The sequence below is a fragment of the Hirundo rustica genome, chromosome 14 (genome assembly GCF_015227805.2).
Source record: "Hirundo rustica isolate bHirRus1 chromosome 14, bHirRus1.pri.v3, whole genome shotgun sequence".
Taxonomy (NCBI): Eukaryota; Metazoa; Chordata; class Aves; order Passeriformes; family Hirundinidae; genus Hirundo; species Hirundo rustica.
In genome coordinates, this window is record NC_053463.1 from 2319127 (window position 1) to 2347070 (window position 27944).

General features: G+C 45.3%; 1 protein-coding gene across 1 annotated transcript; it reads left to right on the forward strand.

Annotated features, from left to right (window-relative positions):
- Window positions 1-1419: 1419 nt before the first annotated feature.
- On the forward strand, window positions 1420-27784 carry CREBRF (CREB3 regulatory factor). The gene is made up of 9 exons (XM_040078136.2): window positions 1420-1540; window positions 10854-11034; window positions 11932-12057; window positions 12952-14035; window positions 18180-18374; window positions 20038-20227; window positions 20699-20772; window positions 21132-21254; window positions 21851-27784. The coding sequence occupies exons 2-9, from the start codon at window positions 11026-11028 to the stop codon at window positions 21964-21966; spliced, it is 1917 nt and encodes a 638-aa protein (XP_039934070.1). The 5' UTR covers window positions 1420-1540; window positions 10854-11025; the 3' UTR covers window positions 21967-27784.
- Window positions 27785-27944: the final 160 nt, after the last annotated feature.

Here is a 27944-nt window from a genome sequence, read left to right on the forward strand (position 1 = left end):
TATTTAGCCTGAAGTGAAATATCCCAAAAGAAAACACTCAGTGACAAACAGTGCTGTTTATTGTGTTACCACTGTCTTTAACAAGCTTTCTATTTTAGGTTCTAAGCTCTCGCTTGCTCTAGAAGAGAGAAGTAAAACAATTCCCATGGGGTGTCTCCGTGGTGCTGAATTTAACGGAAAGAGCTATTCCAAGCCAGGACAAAGAAGCCATAGAGCGATTTTCACCTAGATGCTTCCCGGGAAGACATTCCCCTTTTCCAGAGTGGTTAATACTTCCTCTGAAGCAGAATGCCAGGTGGTAGCACGACTGAGGAAGCTGAAAAGAAAAATGTATTGTGTGTGTTCTGCTGAATGTTGCATGGTGGTTGGGGAATGGTGTGCTCCATGCGTGCCAGGAACTAACACTGCTTGGGATAATTTATTTTTTTTTGCATGACTGCAGGAAGTGAGAACAGAGAGATTCAGCCACTGGTGTTTAACAAACAAGGCAGGTACCAGAGCGTTTTTCACGCATCCCTCTGTTTTCTGACAGCAGAAGAGAATGCAGAATGTTCAAGTATAAAAGAAAGAAATTTGTGCTTGAAATGAAAAATCTGTGCCCGTATTGACAGATATTTGGATAAAAAATGAGGAAGGTGAAGGAAACCGACTCCGTAATCAAGTTGTGAAGACTTTTAAGTCATAAACTCTGGCAATGTGTAGAGTGAGATTTCAGGTGAGGGTCATTTCAAAATGCTTGTAACTGCCTTTATTCATATTGTTTAGGAAATGCAAATATCTGCATCTCCGCCCCTCACAAGAAATTGTTCTGGAGACTTTATAGAAGTTTACTTTTCCTCTAGTGGAAATCATGGAAGCGTTTTTCTCCTGTGAAGGGCTGAGTTATCAGAGGAGGGTGGCTACTCCCTTGTTTCCAGAATTAAATGTCATGGACTCTCTGGAGCAAAAACAGAAGAAATGGGGTGAAATGCAGAAAGTTCTTTAAAGAACAGAGGGCAATGTTTACAAATAGCAAGATAAGAAAGACTGGGTCTATTTTTTATTTTGCTTATTAGTAAAAATTTCTCCAGTTGTGTCCGAAGTAGTCCAGGTCAGCCACCTGTCACTGTGAAAGGTGGTAGCCGAAGACAGTAGGAAAAATACAGAGCTGCAGGTAGAAGATGGACGGATGAAGAGGGTAAGTGCGTGAGCGGGGGCACAGAGCAGCAGGACCGAGGTATCGGGACGCCGGCCCATGACGGCCACAGGAACCACGGCCGCGCTGCCGCCTCAGCGCGCTCTGCCCGCGGGCACCCGCCTCCCCGCCTTAAATACCCCCCGCGCGCCGCTCCGCCGTCACGTGACAGCGGCGCCCCTCCGCCATAGGCTGGCGCATCCCCCTTCCCTCCGCCCGCCGCGCGCGCCCGCCCCCTCGGGCCACGTGAGGGTCGAGTCACGCGATTTCCGGGAACCCGTCAGGAAGGGACATAAACAAACAAACCCGGGGCCGCATGGAGGGGCCGGGCCGGGCCGCGCGGGGCTGCGGCCCCCGCTGAGCGCCGTGAGTGAGGGGCTCGGGGGGGCGGCGGGGCTCCGGGGGGCGGCGGGGCACCCAGGGGGCCGGGGGTCGGGGGGCCGGGGCGGTCCGGCGGGAGGAGGCGGTGTCCCCGGGCAGGGGGCTGCAGGGAGGGAGGGAGAGCCGGACAGAGGTGTCTGCCCGGCTGCCGAGGGCAGCGGGGCGGGGATGGTGCCCGCCGCCCCTCCGCTCCGCTCCGCTCGCCCGCCGGGGGGGTGTGGCTGCCGGGGCCGCGGGAGAGCAGCGGAGCGCGGGGGGTGTCCGGTCCCGGAGCGGGGCTCTGGGGCCCGGGGCCGCGGTGGGGGCGATGAGAAGGGGCTGCAGGGACGGAGTGCGGGCTGAGCGGAGAGTTGTCGGCGTTGTTCCCTCCAGCCTCCGCCCGGCAGGAGTGGCCCGTGCCTTTACAAGGAAAGGGAGTCTCGCAGCGAGCTCTGGGCAGGGGAAAGCTCCGTCCTGCCGGGGGAGCCTGGCCGCTCTGGGTGTGCGGGCGGAGGGGGCTGCCCGGGAAGGGAGGGAAGGGTTCGGCAGGTCCTGCACTCCTCTGCCTTTCGGGCTCGTAGTCGCCTCCTCCGTTTGCGACCTGTTTGAATGCCCGGGATGGCCGGGGGTGACCCGTGGGCGTGCGGAGTCTCTGTGCTCGGGCGTGTCGGTGTCACACGGGCGGCTCCGCTCCGAAGGCTGCGGAGCAGAGGTTGCGGAGAGGGATCACCGCTCTGCGAGTGCGGGGCAGGGCAGGACGGGGCCGTCCCCGCTCCGGCGCGGCGTTTACATAATGACAGAGCGGGTGGACGGCTGTTCGCTGCGAGCCGCGGCCCCGGGACGAGGCTTCTCTCGGGCAGCGCGGGTGCGCTCGGGCTGCCCGCAGCTCGGGCGGGGGTCTCCGGGCGGGGGCCGCCCCTCGCTGGGCACGGGTCGCCGGGCGGTGCGGCCGGCGCGGCGGGGCCGGGGGCGGCCGGGCGGGTGCCCGGAGCGGCGGGCGCGGCGCGGGGGTCGCGGGGCCGCGGCCGGGGCGGCGGGAGGGGGTTTGTTTACATGTCGCCTCACCCTAGCTTGAAAGGGCCGCTGGGCGGGTGAGCGGCGGGCGCTTTGGCCAATAGGAGCGCTCGCGGCGGAGCAGCCAGCCAATGAGCGGGCGCGGAGGGCGGGGCGGCGGCGGCCGGGGTAGGCTGCGCTGGGCGGCGGGGCGGCCATGTTGGCCGGAGGTGTGTTAGTGGGTCAGGGCCGGGCCGGGGGGCGCCGGGGGGACGCGGGCACCGCGCGGGGCCGTGGCTGAGGGGGCCGCCCGCCCTGCCCGTCCCTCCGCAGCGCTTTGCCTCAGGGCGGCTGTCCCGCCTCGGCGTCGGGACCGGCCCGGGGCGGTGCCCGCGCACGGGGGGTCCCGTTCCCCGTGCTTGAGGGGAGGACGGGCCGCGGTCCCGTCTGCTGTTCCCAGCCCGTCCCCGCAGATTTGGGTTATGAGACATCCGTGTGCTCCCCGGGCCGCCTCAGGAGCTGCCCGCGGCTCTCAGCGTGTCCCCACACGGGTGTCAAACCCCTCTCCGTGTCTGGTCTAAGCTTACGCAGGTTTCTAGCCGGGGACACCTTGATTAAAGCCTCTCGTGTGTCACCGAGGACTCAAACCCGATCTTTATTATTTTATCCCCACCCTGGGCGTTATTCCCCACCCGCGGCATCGCTGCCGTGCCCTCCCCTCGTCACTGCCAGCCCACGGCATTTCTCCGGGCATCGGCTGCTGGAAGGGATCCGGTGTCCGCGATAATTCCGCTGTCACACTCGGTATAAGACGCACGGTGTTTGTTCAGCCTTCCCCATGCAACAGGCTGAACGGCTTGGAGCACTCAGCGCTGCCAGCCGAAATGTGCGATTCTCGCTTAAAGTGATCCCGATCTTTCTGTTGCTGCCACTCGAGGGGTAACTTGCGGAAATCATGCTCCACGTAACAGGCAGAACAGAATCAGATTCTCGTGCTGTCTTTTAAACGCTTCTAAATGTTTCAAAGATGATGTTTAAGAGGCCTCTAAGGTCGCTTCCGAGCATCCTTGTGGGGGAGGTTGATTATGATTATTATTAAATGTGTTTTCTTAGTAAAAACTACAGAGGGGCAGATGCAGGTGCTGTAGAAATGTGGTCGATTTTTATTGTTGGTTGCTTAAACGAGAAGTCAGAGTTTCTATAGAAAATAAATCGTAGAATCTCAGAATGGTTTATGTTGGAAGGGACTGAAAGATTATTTAATTTCAATCCCCTGCCATGGGCAGGGGATGCTCTCCACTATCCCAGGTTGCTCCAAGACCCGTCCAACCTGGCTTTCGACAATTCCAGGGTTCCAGGGGAAGCCACAGCTTCTCTGGTTGTGATAGTTCTGCAAGAAACCTTTCCTGCTAAAATAATCTCGGAGAGATTCCTTTTTAAATGCATAAAAAGCAGTTGCTCAGAGACCTCAAACATGTCCATAGCCAGTAGCTCACCTGAGCCAAGAAGGAATTATTGTGTTTGATGGAAGTATTCCCTGATAAGAGCAATCTGCAGCAGAGGCATCAGGCCCCCAAGCATCCTCCCCAGGTGGTTTTTAAATAGTGAGAGAAGCAAACAGCCAGTGAAGGACAGAGATTGAAGTCAGCATTAGCAGGAATTAACTGGGAACAAGCAAAAGCTTTTGTCCCGCTAATGGACTGATAGTGTGGGATAAATAAGGGAAGCCACAGGTTTAGATTGCCATGGCCTGCATGTCCACGCTCTTGTGATTTGGGAAGTTTGACTGAATGTTTTGACATCAAACCTTGATAAGGAGATTTGGCACCGCAGAAGAAGTGCTGGAGAGTCGGCACCTGCGTGAAAGTTAAACCAAGAGTTTTGTGAAAATTGTAAATTTAAGGTTTAAACCTTGCGATCATATTTTCCCTGATTTTTTTTTTTTTTTTTTTAATCCTTCTGGTTTAAAAGTCTTAAACTATGGGGATTCTTTTTACTTTTTGGACTATTTTAACTGATGCATTTTTCAAATTTGCTGCTGGCTTTGAAGTTTTTGGTACAGACGTCCCATTTCTAACAAGAGTATAACAATTGTAATTTCACAGTATGAAGAGTAGACCAGGCTGTACTGTTCCCTTCTCCTTAAGACTTGTGTTACTTTTTGTTTTTTTCCTGGAAACTGCTGATTTTATTTTTCTCTTACTCCGAAAGACTCTCTCCGAAAAAAATAGAGGAACAGCCATCCTGTCAGGATGTAGAATATTGCTGGAGATTGGAAGCTGAATTGTTGTTTAGTTTTGCTTTTGTTTTTTGCTTTTGCTTTCACTCCACTCTGCTTCAGGGGAAATCTACAGCTCAAAAAAATTTTAAATGGTAGTTTTACTACTAATTCTCATGTGCAAACAGCTCTCCTGACTCCGCAGTGTTATTTTAATAAAGGTTTATGCTATGAATATTTTAAATTCAACCGTTTTTTAAAATTAAATTTAAGTCTGTTCATATAGTTCTAATAAGTTTAACATGCTGCACATCCCACTCTTAGCACTAAAATAAGAATAAAATCTCAATCTTTGTTCCAGAACATACAGAAAAAAATGCTTCTAGTAGGAATGTATTAATCTGGGCATAGTTGTTACAAAATGTGTCGATGCAGAATGTTTGTTAGTTTTTAAAGTAATCACTTTCTTTTTTTTTTTTTTTTTTGCTTCTGCCTCTTGCATCATGGTCAGTATCAATGCAGGCTGGGGATGCACAGATGGAGCAGCCCTGGGAGAAGGATCTGGGGCTGCTGGTGGCCAAGAGCTGGACCTGCCTTGGCCCCCAGGAGCCCCCCATGCCCTGGGCTGATCCCCAGTGGGCAGCAGGAACGGGGTTGGGATTGTGCCCCTGTGCTCAGGTGAGAGCCCAGCTGCAGAGCTGCTGGGGCCCAGCACAGCCAGGAGCTGGAGCTGTGCACAGAGCCCGGAGGAGGCTCTGGGATGAGCAGAGGATGGAGCAGCTCTGCTGGGAGAGCTGGGATTGTTCACCTGCAGAGCAGAACCTTTGGGGTGACACAATTGTGTCTGAAGGGAATCTACAGGACAGATGGAGAGAGGCAATTTCCAAGTGACAGGACAAGGGGGAATGGGTTCACACTGACAGAGCAGGGTTAGATGGGATATTAAGAGGAAATTCTCTGTGAGGGTGGGCAGCCCTGGCACAGGTGCCCAGAGGAGCTGTGGCTGCCCCTGGATCCCTGGAAGTGTTCCAGGCCAGGTTGGACGGGGTTTGGATCACCCTGGGACAGTGGAAGGTGTCCCTGCTCATGGCAGGCGAGTGGAACCAGATGATCTTTAAGCTCCCTTCCAGCCCAAACCATTGTGTGACTGTGATTCCATCGGTTTCTGGGTTCTGCTTGTTCGCTGACCCAGCTGGAGCCCCCCCAGAGCTGGGAATTACCCTTGGAATGGGGGTTCCATGAGTTCTGTGTTCTTCTGGGGGCTCACGGTCTCTGCTGCCTGAGGTGGTGTGTCTGTGATTGCAGACCAGAGCTTCTCTTTAGAGGTATCACTTCCAGGTCTTGAAGTCTGTCTGCTGTGGGCAAGTAGGATTGGAAAAATAACACTGCAGGGGGAAGGGATGGTCAGTGGAGGAACGGGAACAGAGAGTGAAGTAGTAGTTTCCCTCTCCTGAAGGAAAGAGGCTTAGAAGAAGTGAAACAGTCTGCGTATCTTTAGTTCTTTCAATGCTCCATCACGCTCAGGGTCTGGGTGTTTTAAGCAGGTGCTGTTTTCTCTCCAGGACAGAAAAAGCAAAGAGCATGATGCCTTAGATGCTTATGCTGGCATTTTAATAGAAATCCTTCACCAACAATCCTTCGTCAACAAGAGGGACTTGGCTGCTTTTGTGAGTCCAGGAATGAGACTGTGGTGGGTGGAAATACAGGAAGACGTTTTAAAAGAGTGTCTTTGCTCATTGCAATGAAATAATAATAATGCTACTCATAAACTTAGTGTCTTTGTGGTGGGGGAGAAAAGTTAAAAAGATTTTTTTAAAGTCTGGATAATCACTGAAGAATCATGTAGAAAGGAAAAAAAAAAAGGAACGTTATTCAGGAACAAAAGTAAGAAACATGCACATTCATTGAAGTGGGAAGAGTCCTCCAAAGCCGTTGAGTCCAGCCTGTGAGTGATTCCCACCTTCTCAACCAGACCAGAGCCTGGAGTGCCGTGTCCAGATGTTCCAGATGCTCCCTGGACACCTCCAGGGATTGGCTCCAGCCCGGGCAGTCTGCACGTTCCCAGCTTGAAGACTGCCCTGAGCAGAGGGTGTTCTGTAACAGAAAACAAGTTGGCACAAACCATGGAAGGAAATTTAAGAGACGTGCAGGAGAACTTCTTGCATCTCTAACTCCGGTATTTCATAAAATGTCCGGATACAGCAGACCATGCATGGTACATAGTGGTTCTTTCCAAGCACATGGTGTAGTTTTTGTGCTTCCTCTGAAATTCAGAGCTGGCCTAAAAGCCTGAGCTTTTAGGTTTAGTACTGGCAGGCTCTCCTGAGCTATTTTTTTATACCTGCATCAAAATTGTGACTTTGACAAGCTGTGCTGTGTGATGCAGTCACCATCATGAAAGTGTAATTGTTCCTGCAGTGCACTTAGAGCAGGCATTTAGCTGCTGGGATAATAAGCACTGTGCAGCCAACAAAACAGCACAGCCACGCTGCATGTGCCTCTCCAGTGATACAAAATACACAGCTGAACTGGGCCAGAAATAGCAACTTTCATTACAGCCACGGTACAGATGATTCACGCAGGTGACCGAGAAAGGCTTCCAGAGGTGCTAAGCTAAAAGCTGAATTTTTGGGTTTTCTCTTCTAGGGGTTTCTTTGCAGGTGCTGTGTTGGGGTAGGAGGGTGTTTTAGTGGCCCAAGAAGCAGCACGTGCACAGGAGCTGCACTGTGTGTCCTAAATGCTGCATATTTGGAGTTTAGCTCCTGCTGTGGGCTGGGTTAGCCTAATAATCCCAGGTAATGCACCTGCTGCTCCCCTGTGTGAAATTCAGTCTTCCTGGGCATCTTGGAACAACTGTTCCTCTTCAGAAAGTAGATATTAAATGCACAGAATAATTTTTAATTTGGAGTTGTCATTAGATTGATTAGGTGTTAACTGCACAGAGCAGGCTTTAGTTCCTTGTTGATGACTGAGGGGATTTTAACCAATGCACATGTGCATGCCTCCATCAGTAGCCCAAATTCTTAAATGTTGGATGGACATAGCTGTTCCTGAGATCACAGAATCATGGAATGGTTTGGACTGGACAGGGCCTTAAAGTTTATTTCATTTTAATCCCCTGCCATGGGCAGGGACACCTTCCACTATTCCAGGTTGCTCCAAGCCAGCCTGGAATACTTTCAGGGATAGGGCAGCCACAGCTTCTCTGGGCACCCTGTGCCCAGGCCTCCCCACCCTCACAGGGAGGAATTCCTTCCCAATATCCCATCTAACCCAACTCTGTCAGTTTGAAGCCATTCCTGGTGTCCTGTCACTCCAACACTTGTAAAGAGTCCCTCTCCATGTGTGTTGTAGCTCCTCTCAGCTGTCCTGCCCTTCCTCAAGCCCAGAGAAAGAAGGAGGCTCCTCGCAGGAGCAGAGCTGGGCACTGATGTGACTCCAGACCTGCAAACACAGAACCAGCTCCGGGCCTGGCTCCTTAATCACCTTAATCTGATTTCCCTGCAGGCTGTTGCCAGAGGAGCCGGCACCCTGCCCGCTGCTCCGGGCTCTGTATTCCACCTGTGTCTCTGCATTTGGGAGGGCATTAATGGAAATTGTCCTGAAGTAGAAATTCCTGCTATATTTATCTTCTGTAATTCTTAGTGCTGCTGCACTTGAGCTCTGCCACAGCTCTTTTATTCCATTCAGAGCTGCATTCATTATAGATAACACAACAGCTGGACTATTCTTTTCTAACTCAGTCTTGGGCTGAAAGTGCCAGTAATGATAAATTCTGTAAAAATGGGACTTTAACTGCAGTCTACAAATTACTTTCCATCACAGCGAGTTCTGATTTTACACCTGTGCTTCCACATGCGCCATTGACTTGTGCCATACATCTTTATTTACCGGTTCATGAAGAAACACTGGTAGTTAAGTATAAACAGCAGGAGGCTTTTAATGATGACCTTGATCTTTCTGGGAAATTTGGAAAGCAGTTGGAAGTAGGGCTGCTTTGTTGGGAGCATGAAGGGTATCTGGATTGTGCAGCTCCCTGAGGCAATGTTTTTCTTTTCATGGCCTCACTGTGTTTTCCCCCTCCACAGAGCTACTAAGAAAAATCCTGCGTTGTGGAATAGTTCAACAGATCCTACTGAGACTCAAGTCACATTTAAATATTAATATTATAAAATGTCAAGAATTAAATATAAAGAGAATTACGGGAATAATCGGGTTAGCTGATACACTGCTTTGACCTGAGAGGACGTGGCATTCTTAAATGCACTGGCATTCTTAAATAGTGCAAGAAGTTTATCACTCCAGTCTTGGAGATGATGAAAGTATTTGGAGCCTTTAATGTTTGTTTTGAGGATTTGGAAGTGATCCAAAAGCTGACACCTGGAAGCGTTGGTTGGTTGTTACTGAAATCAGTGTCAGTAGAAATTTCACTCCCCTTTGCTGGCTGTGTGTGGAACAGCTTGAGGCCCGTGTTCTAACAAAAAACACAACAAAGAATAACCAGTGAAAAGCAGCAAATGTTTCCTTTCTTTCCCCTTTGCATCATGGAGAATTCTGTCATTCTTCTTGTGAGTGCAGTCTGGTGGTGATGTCAAAGTATTAATCTGATGTGCTGGTGGAGAAGGCACCAATCTGCATAGAAAGAAAGTGTTCAGGTATTTAGGATGATAACCTTGCCTTTTTGTCTGAGAACATCCTGTGTTTGTTGGAAGGAGCAGGCCCTTTCTCCCAGCCCAGGTGAGGCTGAGAAGTGACTCAGTCATTCCTGCCACGTCCCCGCCGGGGAAGGACCAGTCCTGCTGTGCTGTGGCCTTTGCTGGGTGAAGGGACATAGGGCTTGTTGAGGCACTTCACTTTAAATAAGTGAAGGGTCGCTTTTAAGTAAGTGAAGGGTTCCCTGGAGGTTTTGGAGCAGAAAGGAGCTTTTCTCCCAAGGAGCTGGCTCGTTCAGCACAGGGCCCTGTGAGGAATGGCCACTCTGGCAGGGGTAGCAAGGTTCAGCTGAGAACTCCTGGGTGACTGGACCTGTAACTGTTCTTTATATTCCAGCTGCTCTTTGCAAAGCAGGCTGCTTTGATAAGTAAAGACTTCTTTGCATAGTGTCTGTTTTTACCACAGTCTGATGGTCCATATGCTAAAGAGGACAAACTAGCTGAGATACCATCTGAAAGTAGGAATAATCACGGGGAGGCTGTCATGTGCTGCTGGGGGAGGGTTCCGAGCTGTGGGAGAACACTTAGAGTTTACTATTTGTTTTTCAAGAGAGGTAAATTAGCACAGCCTGAGCAGACTGCACCAAAGTCTGATTTAGGAGCAGTGCTGAGTGAGGGTTTTCCTTACGCTGTTCAAAGTGCTCAGAAGAGTCAATAGACTAACATCTGAAGTAGACCAGGTCTGTAAAAACTCCTGAACTGGTAAAACTACCGGTAGATAAATTGGTCCAATTTCAACAGTATGCCTAACTTGAATTAATAGAGAAGATAATTTATTAGACAACTGTGATTTTGGCAGGTTTTAATTTGTTCTCTTGGGGAAATCTGTCTCTTCCACTCTGCTGCTGGATGGTTTCTGTGATCCTCTACCACTAGATGTTGCTATGTGAGTGATTGATGTGATCTTATCTGATGCTGGATGGATTCATCCCTGAAGAAAAGGAGGAGATACCACCGAAACAGCATTTCTGCCTATTCTGAAATTTGTATTTTGAGACTTTTGCCTGAGACATTTTTAGAGTTTATTGGCTCTGTTACATTAGTCATAAAGGTTTTCTCTCTCTTGGATACCCAGCAGTGTGCTGATTATTGTTCCCAATTTGGCAGGGTTTTCTCTTCAGGTGTGTCTGTAGAGCTGCTGGTCTCAGCAGAGAGGAGAAAAGGCAACAAAATGTAACTTGGCCAAAAAATGTTTTTGCAGCAGCTCGGTTCTGTAGCATGTATAGCTTTTCATTCAATGAAAGATGGCAGGGGAAGAAAATTTCTGTATGTTCCAGCATGAGGGAAAGATCGGTTTTCAGGGGAAGTTCTTGCCTTTGGCTGTTTTTTAAGCTTTCACCTTGTTGGTGAAGGATTACTCACCTCCTTGGGGGTTTGCTGTGTTTATTCTGTACAGAAGTCGACAAATAAAAAAGCTCCATCAGGGTGAACTGAAGTTATCCTAAGGAAAAAAAAAATCATTGCATGGATAGTGTAAACTCCCTGAGACTGAAGTAAAGCTGGAAAGGAATCTACGAGTGAATAAAACAACAAGTTTGGAATTGGATTTGGGGAATCTGGGCTTGGAAATGCCTCAGGTAAGTCTGCTAGGATTTTATTTGCTTCTGTAAATAATTCTGCCTCTGTTTAAGGACAAATTTGACCAGCACTGCGGAGGAAGATGTGTGAGAGATTAAAGGATGTATATTTTATCAGGTCCTTGTAGTGTCTGTGGTAGAGGCTGTGGTGCTGCTCTTGGTCCTGTGTTTGTTCAAGCTTCAGCCTCGTTGTCTCTTGGTGAGGGAGGATGCCTGGAGAGCAGAACAGCCTTTTATTACTGCAGTGATTCACACTCAGCACACTGAATGACTTTCAGCAGCACAGTGTTTCTCCCTTCCCAGCCCTCAGGGTGAGAGTGTCTAGAAGAGGTCTGGAATTAAATGCAGCAGAAGGCCTTGCTGCCCATTCCCTGCATGCCCAGTCATCCTGCATAATGCTTTTTTTGCCAAATTTCACTTAGTTCTTGAGAGAGAGGTAACAGCCTTGATTGAGTCGTCATGAATTTTGTTTTCTTTACAGTTTCATGTGGAAGTTTTATGAGTTCTAATGGCTCTAAGCACAATCAACACTGCTTTAGTACAAAATGATTTGTACTAGAGGGCCTCCCAAATCTTGCCAGGACTGGCCCTCATCCTCTACAAATGCCAACATATCCCAAAACTTGGCAAACGTAAGGTTTTCAAACCAACAGGGGAGAATGAAGGAGCAGTGAATGCTCTTGCAGCTCTGTGGTGGATAGAAATGTGTCCTTTGATTGCTCCTGCTTGTTGTCAGCTGCTCTTGAAGCATTCTCTGTGTCTGGGGAATGATGTGCTTATCTGTGATGACAAAAACCTTTGGAGACTAGGAGGAAATGGTGATCCTCTTTCTGTTTGTTGAAGATGTAAGTGTGCCTTTTTATATCGTGTTTGAAATGTCTGTCCGTTGTGTTGTAGCCCAGTGTGAGTGGAATGGACCCTCCTTTTGGGGATGCCTTTCGGAGCCACCTGTTTTCAGAGCAGACTCTGATGAGCACGGATCTCCTGGCGAGCAGCTCGGATCCAGACTTCATGTATGAACTGGTAGGTCACCTGTGTGTGCCCAGAATTCCATCTCCTTGACTGACACCAGTTCCTGTAGGAATAAAGGGGTGTTGGCTCAAGAATGCTGGGAAATTATTCATTATTGCTGGCTGCTGGTCAGGGAGGAGCTGGACTGCTTGTCCAGAGACTGTGATGCTTCCTCAGCAGGCACTGCTTCAAACTGGCCATTGGGACAGGCTCAAATCCACCTTCCACTGTCCCAGGTGGCTCCAAGCCCTGTCCAGCCTGACCTTGGACACTTCCAGGGATCCAGGGGGCAGTCACAGCTTCTCTGGGCACCCTGTGCCAGGGCCTCCCCACCCTCAGAGATAAGGATTTCCCCTGCTATGTTGTACTTCACCCAAGCTGTGAATGCAGAGGAAGGAAAATAAAAGTTGACTCACAAGTTATTTATATGAGCATTTCCTTTTTCATTTTCTCCCTGCATCAAAGGAGAAAGGTCACTTCGTGGTCATTAATTGATCATGTTAGAATGAGGTTTTCCAGGAGCTGGTAAACTCAAGCCTATTCTGTTAAGCAGACAGCAGAGATTGACCTAGGTTGTAGAGATGCCCGTAATGTCTTTCATATTTTAAATACACGGATATTGGTACTGGTTTTGTTCCTGATGAGCAGATGGATTTGCAATAGCAGGAAAATACAGCCTTATAGGAAGAGCAGTGTCCTCAGAAAGATCTGTTGCCGAAGTACAGGAGCTGAACTTCATTCTGACCTTGGACAGAAGCTTTTAGTTGAAGGCTGAGGTCCCTTCCTATGTCACCACTCTCTCATACTTCACTGGGATTGAGTAGCTCTCCTTACCAGATTAAGTACAGGAAAGAGATGATGGATCCTTTTTCGGTGTTAACTTTTAACTTACCTTATTGTGCGCAGGACAGAGAAATGGACTATCAGCAAAGCTCCAGGGACAACTTGCTTTTGATGGAGGACTGCAAAGACCTTGAGAACTTGGAGTCTTTTACGGACATCCTGGACAAAGAAGCTGCTTTCACCTCCAAGTGGGAGCAGTGGGATACCTACTGTGAAGACCTAACTAAATACACTAAATTAACCAGCTGTGACATCTGGGGAACGAAAGAGGTGGATTACCTGGGCCTGGATGACTTTTCAAGCCCGTACCAGGACGAAGAGGTGATAAGCAAAACACCCACACTGGCTCAGCTGAACAGCGAGGACTCCCAGCCTGTCTCAGATTCACTCTATTACCCTGATTTGCTCTTCAGTGTAAAACAAAACCCTTTAAATCCTTTGTTACCCGGCAAAAAAATGGCGAGCAGAGCAGCGGCGCCGGTCTGCTCCTCCAAGAACGTGCAGGCCGAGGCCGCGCTGTCGGACTGTGCCCAGAAGGCCAGCAAGCCTGGCAGCCAGCCTGCTTCCAGCACACAGATCATGGCCAAAACCCACGTGTACAGCAGCGAAAAGGTGAACGCTCACGTCGAATGTAAAGACTACGTGAAAAAGGCGAAAGTAAAGATCAACCCCTTGCCGCAGAGCAGGCCCGTGCTGAGCCAGGCGCACGCCGACGCGGCCAAGGAGAACACCTGCTACTGCGGGGCTGTAGCGAAGAGACAGGAGAGGAAAGGACTGGAGTCCCCCCATGGTCACAGTACAACTCCTGGTTTGCCTTTTAAAGAGACTCAAGAGCTGCTGCTCAGCCCTCCCCAGGAGAGCCCAGCGCTGGCCGTGGGGGAGAGCAGCCTTTCCGCCGGCACGTCCGTGTCGGACTCCTCGCAGAAGAAAGAAGAGCACAATTATTCTCTTTTTGTAACAGACGCTTTGGGTGAACAGTCAGCCAAAGCAGACCCCGAGGAAGAGGAGGAGGATGAGGATGATATCGAGGATGAGGACCACGACGAAGGGTTTGGCAGTGAGCACGAGCTGTCCGAGAACGATGATGAGGAGGAAGATTACGAGGACGATAAGGACGATGACATCAGCGATACCTTCTCAGAGCCAGGTACCAGCATTGTTGGGCTTTGCTAGCGTGGAGGTTGATGGATTTGTCCTCTGAGTGGGAAGGAAAGCTTTTGAACTCCTGGTAGTGACAGATGAGCAGCACTGATGTTAAACTGTGAACTCTCCTCCCACATTTTCTGAGTGCTTTGCAAAATGCAATTAATTCAAAGTAGACAAGGTCTCTGTTGCCCTGTTTGGTGAAAAACTGCACGAACTGTGGTTGTGCAACAGAAATAATAATAGAGAATACAGGAAGCCCAGCTGTAGCCTGAGGTTAGAGCAGCTGCCTTCAAGTGTGGCCTTTTTTTTGTAGCTCTCTGGTAGTGCAGAGCTTTCTAGCACTTCTTGTAGCTGTGAATTTATCCAGAGTTTGATCTGTCTGGATGAAATCACATCCTGAATGAAATGATTTCGTAATTACTGAAGTCCTACTTCCAGGTACAGTTTTTCCACAGAATCCAAAGAATGACTGAAATTAATAGAATCATTTCTGGGTTTCAGCAGTAACTGTTTTCAGCAGTTACAATTAGTGGGGCTTCAGAGGATACTGAATTCCTCTCTCCTGCCTGTAGAAATGGAGTTCTAACAGCAGGAATAAGAACTAACCTTCACCTACAAGGTAACAAAACAGTAACACTGTATACAAATAAAATGTGCAGGAAAAGCGACAGGATTGTAACCAAGTATTAATTTCATTTCAAAATGTATTACAATATTCACATCTTATAAATGCTCTGTAGTAGAGTATGAGAATTAAAGTATTCAAACATTTGGCAATATGTAACTTTGAGGGGATAAAGCAGCTGAAATTTTTCCTTGTTGAGAACAGCAGCTTCCCTAAAGCTTGTCAGTGTTTGTCATAATGAACTCTCAGATGAAATTATTTTCTAATTAGATTTCCTGCGTTGGCATTAAGCTCGTTAAGCATTCTGCCCTTTATGCTACTTTCACATGCACACAACACATTTCTATTAACATTTTGAAGCCTCTTCCTCCCTTCTGGAGTGAACTCCCTCTTCTTTCTGGGGCCCTGAGCAGCCGTTCCAGCTCTGCAGCCCATGGGAGATGTGTTGCACTGGGAGCCTGGGATCCATGAAAAAGAGAGGCTGTGTTAAATGCTGTGGGTGGAATTAATTAGCTTAATTAACTTTTTACTGACCAACAATCCGCATTCTGCAACGGTAGCTGAGGATCTGGGCTTATCCAAGCTCGCCAAACCCTTCCACGAATGAAGCCTAAAACCATTCACCTCAAATGTGATATTAAAAATGTTATCATATGTTTTGTCTGTTTTAGAAAATAACATCTCCAGGTATTCTAATCACGTCACTCTTGTACTTTGTGTTGCTTTTTTACCTCTAAAGGTAAATACTATGGGTAAAGTATCTAAAAATAAGCACAGCACAGGGAAATTAAACCTTCCACAGCTCTGAAAGCAAAATCAGTGGTATTTTGAGTGAGGATGTAATTTACTGATGGGACAAAAATCTACTAGTTGTTGCTGGCCCTCTAATGTTTTTTTTACACATAATTTGCTTTTGGTTATTCTTCACATATGCTTTTAGAGTGAATGAAATGCTTTCTTCAAGTGTTATCTGAGGAAATATTTAGATATAGTGAAGGAGAAATAGCTAAAAATGTGACTGGCTCTCAGGCAAGTTTGGACAGCAGTGTTTTTATTATCACCATGACACAGATTTAGCAATTTTGGTCCTCTGCAAAGGTAGTTCATTATGGAAATTACCAGCCCAGGCCTTTTCTAGCATTTAAACGTAGTGGTTTTGTTATTACTGAGCATATTTTTCCTATCTCATTTAGTAAAAAGTCTTTTAAGTTACTGTTCCTGCCATCAAGTAGTCAGGAGATCCCAGAAATGGGAAATACAGCAATTTATTCAGTTGTCGGTAGCACTGGAGAAGAAATGAGTGAAAAAGTGCTGGCAGAGACACAGAGATTGTTTGAAGAAGCTGCATTAGATCAGTCTGAGCTCCTGGACCATCAGCTGAGGGAAAACCGCTGGACATGATTTTCCAGAAGCTGTGTGGTGGAGTGGTGAGGAGGAGGAGTTCTCTGGGTTTGTTTCAGTGGGGCTATTTTTGGGTTTCACCTGGTGAGATGCAGAAGTCACGTGCACACTGTTCTCTGTTCTGCTTCATTTAACCCTGGTGAGTTTAAACCTGAAACCACAGGGAGGGATGTGAAGAAAGGCTTTGAGGAGGGGTTTGTGAAGGCCTCCGGGGTTAAATCCAAGAACCCTTTCAGATTTCTTCGAAGCCTGCCCTGCTGTGTGAGCTTTGCTAAGAGGAGGAATGAGTACAGCGCAGAGCAGCTGAACAAGGCTGTATTTTAGGTTAGGACACTGCACTGGATTCTTTTATGTAACTTTATAGTGGTGCCAGGTCAGAGTTGGGCTTGCAAGGCAGGATGTATTAAGTCAATGTAATTGAAGTTGCTAACTTAATTACAGTTTGAATAAGCAAGCAGGAAGTCCTGATTTTAACCTTGTTGTACATTTGTACACTTCAGCTCTTACAGAGATTTGTTTTCGTTGGTTGGATTAATTCTGTGTTATCATGAAGATGGGCTCAATTTATATATTGATATATATTGCGGTATAATGAGTTACACAGCTTTTTTTTTTAGGTGCAAAGTCAGTGGGCTTTTTGAGTATATTTTGATACATTTGTCAAACAGCATTTGAGTAAAATGGAGCTACAGTTACAAATATTTATGGTATTTGAAACTGTATTTAATGTAAATTGTCAATAATTTTGGCTATACAACAAAAATGTTTTATAAAGCATGTTTCGTTGTTTGGTTTGCCTTTAAAATGCTGCCTTTCCAATAAACCAGAGAATCCCAAGTAGATGAGTAAATTGATGAAATGATGAGAAACAGAACTTCAGGATGGAATTCATCCTTCTGCATACCTGACTTCTATTCGTGCTCTGGGTTATGACGTGAGAGTCAGACCAAAGCAAGAAAGTTTGTTTTTCCTCTTTCAACTGGTTGTTCAAGTGCAAACAGACCAGTTGAATGGACTGTTTTAAAAAGAAGAAAGTGTTCTTTGTGCTGCTGGAAGATGAAGCAGAGCTGAAGCATATGGGGTCAAGGCTTGCTAAGCCTGCAGTCCATGGTGGCTTTTCCTTTAGCTCCATCAGAGTATGTGATGTTTAGAAATGCTCCTAATTTTAAGTAAATGTAAACTATTATTTAGCATTTTAGCACAAAAGGCCATGCAGTGGTTTGAGATTTGTTTTTTAACCTTAGTATAGCTTATCTTCATTTTCTAGAGCATATCTGGGGTTTGAAAACCTGTGGTTTGTGTTTACATAGTTATGGTAAAATATTCCTGTGATGTGGACAGTGGCATTACAATTTCCATGTCCTTCATGAGCAGTTCATGATATCAAGTGCATCATAATTCACCTCTAAAATATTGTACGGCTTTACTGAGGATCATTTCTTCTCATCCCACTAAAGAGGAGGAAGAGGCTGAACAGTGGGTCCAGACCCCTTCAGCTTAGATGGTCCTTTGGTCACTGTCCTGCTAGCAGAGCCCCTTTCTCCAGCCGAGGAGGGATCAGTGCTTGGATTGATTCCTGCAGGTCTTTGGGCTCAAGGAGCAGCAGGAGTTGGACTCGATCCTGTGGGCCTCTTCCAACTCAGAATGTTCTATAATTGAATAATCTTTTCTTTGCTGTATTTTGCTAATCCATCTTTGTTATCTGCTTCTCTTTCCATGCCTTTTGTCAAATGTGGAGGTGAGTTAGGATTGTGTTCCTGCCAGTTCATGGAGAAAATTGTCAGGATGGGAGAACGTGGTCCAACATCTGCTGTCTGTACTTGGCACTGCTGGGATTGTGGGAGGCTACAGCTTAGGGGGTCAGAGAACACAAAGGGACTTTAAATGCATAAATAATTTTGTTTTTTTCAACTAATGAGGCCCCATCAGTGGCTCAGTGTCTGTCCCTGGATGTAAGGCAAGTACCCCAGGAGCAGCTGATGCTGGAAACCAAATGTGTTAGAAAATGCAAAACAGATCTGTCTGTGGTTTTGCTCTTAACTTGAATCCTCAGTCCGCTGCTAAAGGGCTACAAACAATTCTGTCACCAGCATATAAACAGCCCCCTGCATCCTTTTAGGGTATGAAAACGATTGTGTGGAGGATTTAAAAGAAATGACTGCAATATCCTCTCGGAAAAGAGGCAAGCGGAGATACTTCTGGGAGTACAGCGAGCAGCTGACGCCGTCCCAGCAGGAGAGGATGCTGAGGCCATCCGAGTGGAACCGGGACACCCTGCCCAGCAACATGTACCAGAAGAACGGGCTCCATCATGGTAAGAAGTCCTCATCCCGGTCACAAATGTCCGTCTTCTCCTTGTGACACCTTCAGCAGGCAAATTCCCCTCCTTGCCGCTGCTGAGAAGTTGTGTTTTGGCCATGAAAAGTCAAGCACTGTAAACCTGTTACTCAGTTCCCTGGGCTCTGCAGTGCCCGGGGGAGGCACGGTGAACACACAGTGGGGACTTTCAGCCTGCTTTCTTCCAGAGGAGTGTGGATGAATTGAGAATTGTGACTTCCAAGGGCTCCCAAACCCCGAGAGTTCAAAGCTTTCTCAGTGCAATGCTGTAAATACTGGATGGGTGGCTCGTGGCTGTTGCTGTCAGTGCTGCCTGTGTTAGCAGGAGGCTGGGAGGGCTCTGGGCTGCCAGGTTCAGGGGCACTGTGGTATGAACTGAGGACAAGCACTGAGGCACAACTCTCTCTGCTCCTCCCTCCTTGTTTTCCCCCCGTGAATGCAGCACAGTGAAGCAGTTACTCCTCTGGGAATAAACTATTTCCTTAAGATGCCCTCTTAGAAACTTAAACCAGTTGCTCTAATAACTGTGATTTATTCCCAGTGAGCAATTACTGCCCCACAAACATGATTAACACCCCCCAAAACAAACCGCTCTTAGGGGTATTTTTGTTTTCTTGTCACAGCACCTCTTTTAGGCTGCTCCGTTTGATTTTGGCTTTGAAGGAGCGAATTAAACCAGCTTCCCTGGTTGTAAGGTTAATGTTCCCTTAGAGTTGAAAATTACTGCTTTTAAAAAGGCAATTGGCCTTCTCTTAAATCTAAAGATGTTTTCTTGTTGTTCTTACCTGTATATTTATTCAGGGAAGAAAGCATTTTTTTCTTGAAATCTCCTTAGTTTTTAAAAGCTTTATCCTGTAGGGAAACAGCAGTACCTAAAGTCACAATCACTGCTTTTTCTCATGATGGACCTCTGAGCAACCTGATCTAGTGGAAGCTGTCCCTGCCCATGGCAAGGGGGAGAAAAAGATGGGTTTAAGTTCCCTTCCAACCCAAACCATTCTGTGATTACATTATTTTATATTTGTCATCCAACACCAAATAACCAAACACGCTCTGAGGACTCAAACCCACCAGGCACTTGGACACTTGACCTTTAAGTCAAGTGCAAAACCAGGCCTTAAAGAGATTCAAATACATATAATAAAAGGGGTTAACTGGCCTTTATGTGGATCATTTCATCTCAAGATTGTTTCAGCACCAGGCCTCAGCACTCTTTCTTAGTATGGAACTTTAGCAATAAGATTATTTAGGGATTTAATCCACTGGAGCGTGCAGGAGGATATTTTGGCTGCATAGGAGTTAACAAGTTTACAGCTGGAGCAAAACAACAGGGTTTGAACTTGTGACATACATTTTTCAGCAGAGTTGTGTGTATGCTCTCTGTCACATCCAGTGGCCTGGCCAGCAGTATTTGCTCTTATCTGATCTGGATAGAATATGAATTGTACAAAGCTCTTTGTCTGAAAATGCTCTTTCTATTGTGAGAGGCCACAGGGATCACCTGATTCTGGCCCATTCTCCTGCAATGAACAAAGGAACTTAAACTGCACCCAAAAAACGCCTATCTTAGAGTATTTTCTCACAGGATTGTGTACGTATTGTGTCACTTCCTTACCCATTTTTCTGCATATTTTAAACAGGAAAATACGCAGCAAAGAAGTCACGGAGGACTGATGTAGAAGACCTGACTCCCAACCCCAGAAAACTCCTGCAGATTGGTAACGAGCTGAGGAAGCTGAATAAGGTGATCAGTGACCTGACACCGGTCAGTGAACTTCCCTTAACTGCCAGACCCAGGTCAAGGAAAGAAAAGAACAAGTTGGCTTCCAGGTATGTGCTGGGTAAAGCCGCAGGGGTGAGAAAATCTGGATTGCTACAAGTGAATCATAAAGATCGAAATCATTTTTTTTGCCTGAAGAAATTTTGCTTCATGTGGTAGCTCCCACAATGGGAGCTGCAGTTTATCTAATGGGAATTACCAGTTTATCAAATGGGAATTGCCAATTTATCAAAAAGCAGGACAGTTGGTACCTTGGGAGCTGTGGTTTGCCTGTTTCCTAGATAAGGATGTGTTTCCACTGGAATTGGCTCCCTTAGCTGTGGGGCAGACAGATGAGACAGTGGCAAATTCCACAAGTGTCAAATAAGAGCAAGTGCAGGTAGCAGAGTGTTTTCAGTGAGGGTGAGGATGGATGAGTTTGTGCATCACAGCTCTGGGAGGGTTGGTTGATGAGTTCACGTGGCTCTTTATACTCTGGAATTTCTGGTAGTGTTCTAATTCTTCTCCTCTTCTTGCCATAGGGCTTGTAGACTAAAAAAGAAAGCCCAGTATGAAGCCAATAAAGTAAAACTCTGGGGTCTCAACACGGAATATGGTAAATACAACTCTTCACATCTTAATTTTTCTTTTGTTTGGGCAAGTCTGTGTTTTGCACCGTGATGTAAATTTTTCTCACAGAGAAAAGCATTGGTACAAACCCAGCCCATTGAATAAAGTGAATGTAAATTGTGTTGCCTGCAATGTTGAGCTACTTTGCAGATGTAAATTATGTAAATGTATGCATGTGCTGTAAACATTATTGAAAATATTGGTAATATTTGATGTAAACTATTACCTTTAGTTTTACAGTAAGTGTGATGTGACACCTTTTGACTCAGAAAGCTGTGTGTGGATAACTGTGAATCCCTTCAAGGGCAATGTGATGTAAAGCTAATCCTTTTTTTTTCTTTGCAGATAATTTGCTCTTTGTCATCAACTCCATTAAACAAGAAATAGTTAATCGGGTGCAGGTACCTAAAGATGACAGAGGAATCAACATGGAACAAAAGCTGAACATACTTATTAAAGACACTCTCGGTAAGCAGTGAACTTTGTGTTTTTACCTGGATATGAAGAAATTGAATCATAAATTCTCTGAGTTGGAAAGAACCCCAAAGCTCATCCCATTCCACCAGAAACACCTTCCACTATCCCAGGTGGCTCCAAGCCCTGTCCAGCCTGGCCTTGGACACTGCCAGGGATCCAGGGGCAGCCACAGCTTCTCGGGACACCCTGTGCCAGGGCCTGCCCACCCTCACAGGGAACAATTCCTTCCCAATATCCCTTCCAGCCCTGCTCTCTGGCAGTGTGAAGCCATTCCCTGTGTCCTGTCCCTCCGTCCCTTGTAAAAAGTCTCTCTCCATCTTGTTGGCTCCTTCAGGCTTTGGAAGGGCACAATGAGGTCACCCCAAAGCTTCTCCTCTCCAGATGAACAATCCCAGCTCTCCCAGCAGAGCTGCTCCATCCCTCTGATCTCACCACACTCGATTCCAAACCATTTCTGGAGCAGAGGGAGCAATGAACCCTTTCCTGATAGCAGCCGTCCCAACCGAGGTGTCCCCAGGCTCTGTGTCACCCGTAGGAACGTGCCACAAGCCGTGACCTGAGAGCGGCTTCTCTTCCCTCCCTTTCAGGACTTCCCGTAGCTGGACAGACGTCGGAGTTTGTGAACCAGGTCCTGGAGAAGACAGCAGAGGGAGACCCCACGGGCGGCCTGGTGGGGCTGCGGATCCCGCTGGCCAAGGTTTAGGGCAGGGCTGGGGTTCCGCCAGGTCGAGCTCCTGGCTGTAAATGGCGCTGTGCTCTGCATGTCAGCTTGGCGCTCTGCAAACACTCACCTCTAGGTTCCACCGCTTTCAAGTAACAGGGTAGGAAAACAAATCACGGCGTGGTAGAAAATGCTGCCGAGCATTTTTGGACCATAAACCAGATAGTTTCGAAGCTGCTTTAAGCTCAAGGGCAGAAATGAGAGTTCTCTTTCAAATGATCTAGGACCAGAATGTATCACTTCTGTTTTAGAAGCAAAAAACGTGGGTTTGCTAGTGAAAATTTTTAGTGTTTGCAAGACATTGTGACAGGTTTATGGTCCAAGTGAAGTAAGAGGAAGCATTTTTTTGGTGAAGCTGTCAATGTAGGCAGTTCTTTTGTTCTTTTCTTTTATTTTAAAATAATTGTACTTTCTTTTCTTGTTCTTAAAAAAAAACCCAGTAAGCTTTCTTTGCGACCATTAACTTGTACATAGCACACGCAGCATTAGAGCTAGTGTGCCATATAAGACTTTAATTTTCTGAGCTTAATAGAGTATTTAAATGTCTGTGCAAGCAAGAGAAAAAAAAAGTATATTCTTTGTGCCTTGTATTTTGTGGGGAGAGCTATCAGTATAAGCTGGTAAAGTTTTGTATGAAGAAGACCCTGAGGGGCAAAACGGAGCTGTATAGGTGGTGAGATTTTAGGTTTTAATGTATTTGTTCCAGCTCTTAAAAATTTTTGAATGTATATAGGAATATGTTGAAAATGTAGATATATGCCACAGAGTCTATGTATTGTATAAAAGATGGCTCTAGAAAACTCAATTTCGGTACTTTGGCCGGAAGAAAACAAATACTTGCACATTAATGCGATTGTTTATTTTTGTACCAAAGACAAATGCAACTGATATGGCGAACTGCCAGTCTAAGTAAAGTTTTGCACAGCTTATATGATACTGTACTGAATGTAAAAACAAAAGAAAAAAAAGAAAAAAAATTAAAGGTCAGGGTTAGGGATCTTACTGAACTGTGAATTTTTTTGTTTGGGTCCAATTATCTACAGAAGGAGCATTCATACATAACAATATTATTTTGCTGTTCTTGTAGTTCGCTTCCATGGTAGATAAGTTGGTGGCCGTCTTGGAGTCTTTACATCTTTTTTCTCTGCACTTACTGTAGGAGATTTTAATATATTTGGATTTTAGTAAGCTATTGGTAAAATAGTTTTCGACTTTGAGAATTTAAAACAAAAAAAGTATTTAGCTTGTTGTAGTATACTTCCACCAAACAACCAAAATAAAATTATTTTTATTGTAACGTGTATATATGTAAAGAGGAAAAAAAAAAAGAGCTACAAATATCTAATTCCTTAGTTGCCACTTTTCCAGTTGATGTATTATTATGCATGTGATGTTTCCAAGGATCAACACAGGCTTCAAACAAAACAAAACAAAAATTTATAGACTTTTATATTTTTGTACAGGTATTTCGAAACTAGCTTCTTCAGACTTATATGTGACTTATTCTTGTTAATTCAGTAGTTTCTATGATTGAGGAATATTAACACAAAGTTCTTATTTGCTCTTCTGCTAATAAGAGTTGGCTTTGTAGTCAGTGTTAACGTACAGATTAAAAGCTTTAGCCTTTGATGAGAAAGTCCTTTATCTCAAGGCAAGATCATTCTCTGGTTTCATGGACCTCCCTCCCTCCTTTTCCTCCCTGTTCTTTCTCTCCCTATTTAAAGATGACAAAACACTGTTTACTGAAAATAGAAATACCAAATATTTTCAAATGTAGCTGCTGAAAAAAAAAAAAAAAAAATGCAAAAGTCCATGAAGGCTTTCTCCCCACTCCCTTTGGGGAATTTCTCCACTTCGTTTCTAGTTTGTCTAAGTTTGTTTGTACTGTGATTCCTTTTTGTTTATAAGTAGATTATTTTTATATCCGAGCTTGTACTCTAAGAGAAAAAAGCCTGAATCGGTAACAGTGGCCGGTCAAAGTGGTGGCCCTGCTGCACTCACAGCTTCCTTTGTACCTAACTATTTTGGAAGACTCAAAAAAAGGGAGGAGGAGGCCAAAATACCACTACTGAGCTGTACAGAAAGTCTTTGCTACAAGAGACTGAACAAATACCCAGGGCAATTTAGGCAAAACTTTGTAAATCCACTTACGGCTTGCAAAATCGGAGTGGAATGTGGGCGTTTTCCTTTGAGGCTTGGTGTTGTCCTTGTTCGGGTGAGGTGAGAGTTGGCTGCTGCTTTCCACCGTGGCTCTGGTGTATTCTTTTTGTTCTTATGGAACTGCCCAGGACCCCCAAAACCCCGAGAGAGAGTGTGTCCTGTGAGGTGCAGGCTGTGCCTGAGCAGGGCTGGCACACAGAGCTCGTCCCTGTGCTCCAACCGAACCCTGAACATTGAGAGAGAGCAGTTGGAAATCAGGTAAAAACTTCTGGGACAAATTCAACTGACAAGGTATTTAAAAAGCCCCCCTCCCCTTTTTTTTTTTTTTTTTTTTTTTAACTGCCTGGGAATCCTGGGCAGCACACAACTTTACAGCTTTTTATTTTTGTCTGAAAACCAGACTATGATTTTGGTCTCGCATTTCAAAGTAGACTTTGAATCTTTAGTGAGTTCCATACCCTCGCATTTCAGTGTTTCCTATGTATTATTTTAAGTTAAAGCTTTGAAATAGTTGAGCTTTTTAATGTTGACACTTTATTTTGTAACTATTTATATGTATGTATATCTTAGAAAAGCACTTTGTTTAAAAAAAAAAAAAAAGATGAAAAAAAAAAAAAAAAAAGAAACTGCGTTTTATATGATTCCTGCCACTTGCTGCTAACTCTGGGCTGGTCAGAATGCTGCAGCGATACTTGAGATAAATAAAACCTGGCAGTAAAATGTAGAGTAAAGATAAGACCTTTTGCTGGTTTAACTTTATCATAAAGGTGACATAGGCAAGCTGTGCAGCTTTACATTTTAACCAGGGGACTCTGTGGCATTTAAACCGTCTAGAAATGGTTGTACTTTAATGCCAGTAACAATCTGCTTCCTCTAGTGTCATTAAAATATATACATTTAGTGTATACTTATCACAAACAAAAATCTTATAAGGGTATAAAAACCAACAAATGTACATGTTCTGTTTTTTGGCAATTGTGGCATGCGTTTTGGGGTGATCTTTAGAGAAGACCATTTTCTAAAGATTTTCTGTGTTCATACATAGTATGTGGATCTTAAAGTCCTGGGGGGTTTTTTTTTGGTTTGTTTTTGAGTGTAGGCATTGTGAATATTCACTTTTAATCCTATATCCAAAAACAATGATCTATTTTTTTGATTTAATACAACCAGAAGCTCTTCCTTTTTCTGATACACTGGATTCTCTAGGATTTGTTTCCATATTAAAAGCATGCTGTCATAACTGCTCTTGTCGAGATCTCGTCAGTCTGACCGTAGGTGCCACACTTGGAATCGATGGGCTGCTTGTTCTGCTGTACCATGTATGACCCTCGTCCTTCCCCCTGCCTTCATGACAGATGATGATGTGGCTTTATATTGTGCCTTACTTGTACATCTAGAACTAAATGTGTGTCATTCCCTCTGAACTCCTCGAAGCTTCTGAGGTGGAGTAGAGCTGATGGAAGCGTGCTGGAGCGAGTGTGGATAGGGCTGATTTCAGTCTCTCAGCAGTCCTTTTGTGTCTCTGTGGAAGACCAGTTTTTGAATGGCCTTGCAAAACGTGGGGGTGCTCCTGAAGGGTGTTTTTATACCCAAAACCCCTTTTGCTAACGCGTCCCTTTGTGGTTTGTTGAACACATTTACTGATACTTGGTTGAGTACTTTTTGTTTTTTTGGGATGAGAGAGACTTACTACTAAAGCTATGTTTACGTGTGGATGGGCTGGATTTTTCTTATCGTACCAGTTGAAATGATTGTGATTTAATAAAGTTGCATTGCTGAAAAGCTGATGTGAGAGTCAGGCTCAGCTGTGTTCAGTTCCTAATTCATGGATTGACTTTTTTTCCATACTAAGAGGGCCAGGGAAAAGTTTGGGGTTTTTAAAAACAAACAAACAAACAAAAAACCAACCTAAAGTGGATGATGGGTCTTTTGACTAACCTAAAGGCAAACAGACACTTTGGAAATATAGAGGTGTCAGTGTAAAATTTATTTTTAAAAGACACCCCCACCCCCCCACCCCCCAATATTTATCTAATATTTGCCTTCATTAATGAAACAGCTTATTCACAACTATAATGACTGGATGTGCTTTTCCATAAATCATTTAAACATAGCTTTTATTATTATTATTATTATTATTGTTATTGTTATTTAAAGCTCTAAAAGGTTTTATCAGGAGAATTTCCAAGGGTTATATCCAAGCTGCCTCCAGCAGAAATAGCAAATGCAGTTCTGTTCCTCAAACGTGCTTGCTCGTCTTCCTGAAATTCTGCTGAGGCACAACCCAGTTCTGGACCGTGAATGTCAGGATCTGTATTTGGCCTTGAGACCCGAGTTTCAAGAGTGCATCTAAGCATGATTTGATTTTCTTCTGAACTTGGAGGCTTCGGTCAGAATCACCTAGTGGAGTGTGCTGCTAGATGTGGTCTTGGCTTGTTGACACAGCCTTGCACACAGCTGAGGTTTATTTTGTTTACCCCAGGGATCGTGTGAAGTACATTTCAAACAGTTGCTGCCTCAGTGACTGATCCTTCTTGTAACTGTATTAAGGGCATTAGTCTGTTGAGAAAACACCACTCTTGAATATCTCCCAATGTAAATTGGGATTCTTTGGTGTCATTAATCAAAGATGGCACTTTCGGGCTGTATCTTCTTTGCAGCAAACAAAAATCTGTCTTTCTACAACTTGCATTTCACAATATGCCATGTTTTTCCCTCCAGTGCTTCTAAAAGGTGTCTTTGCACTCTGAATATAATCCTCAGCCTCTTAGACATCCATGAACTTCCACGGGAGCAAATACTGACTCTGCATTTATTGTCTTTCTGGTGAGCTGTGGAGCTAAAAGTGGAACCAGAGCTCTTTTAAGCCACGGGTGCATTTTTTTGTTTCCCCCATAAAAATAATTAAAACTCCAAACTTGTCAGATACTGTCTTTGTTCAGAGTTTTTCTGGAGTTTAAACTGTTTTGTAGTTGGGTATCTTTTAAAGTCAAATTTGAGTGACTTAACTAGCTCCTGTAAGGAAAACTTCTGGATTGGATTTGGTATTGGAAAAAGCACATCCCACCCTATCAAAATCTTCTGATTAGGAAACAGAACCTAGTAAGAAAACTTAATTTTAATCTCTCTTATAATGATGGCTATTCATACACTCTGATTGGAATCATCTATCTTCCCGGAATATTGTGTATCCATGGAAAACTTACTGCTCAGTATTTGTGGTTGGGTGAACTCTTAAGGCTGATGGCACATGCAGATGCAAGCAACAACAACAAAAAGGCATTTTAAACAAAACATGGCATCCTGTTCCGCCTATGCTTGGGGTCATGATTGTAATGCTGTCCTTGATATTCTATAATCAACTTCCAACTGGAGCTCAGAAAAACTTACTGAAAGTCTTGTCTCTGTTAGAAAATAAATTTACCTTGTTCAAAGCATGATCTGTTACGAGTTGCAATGTTAAATGTTGGTTAATAGTTGTGCAGCTTTATTTTTTTGAAAAGAGGCACAATGAAACTATTGACTTTGTTTACTCTGTCACCCTTGATCCCTAGCACTTCTATTCAGATACAAATTCATCAATGTATGCAACATCCTTTGTAATTTAAAATAAAAATTGTGGAGGAAATATTGTCTTGAATCACTGCGTGTGTGTGGAATGATAGCGAACGGCATCTGCTGCCTTGAACTGAGTCCCCGGTCTCCTGGTATTTCCAGGAACTTTCCTTTGGAAGGGATGACAGCTAGGGAAGGAAATATCTGGGTCTTTTCCCTTCCTCATTCTCGGAGCGGCCTCGCAC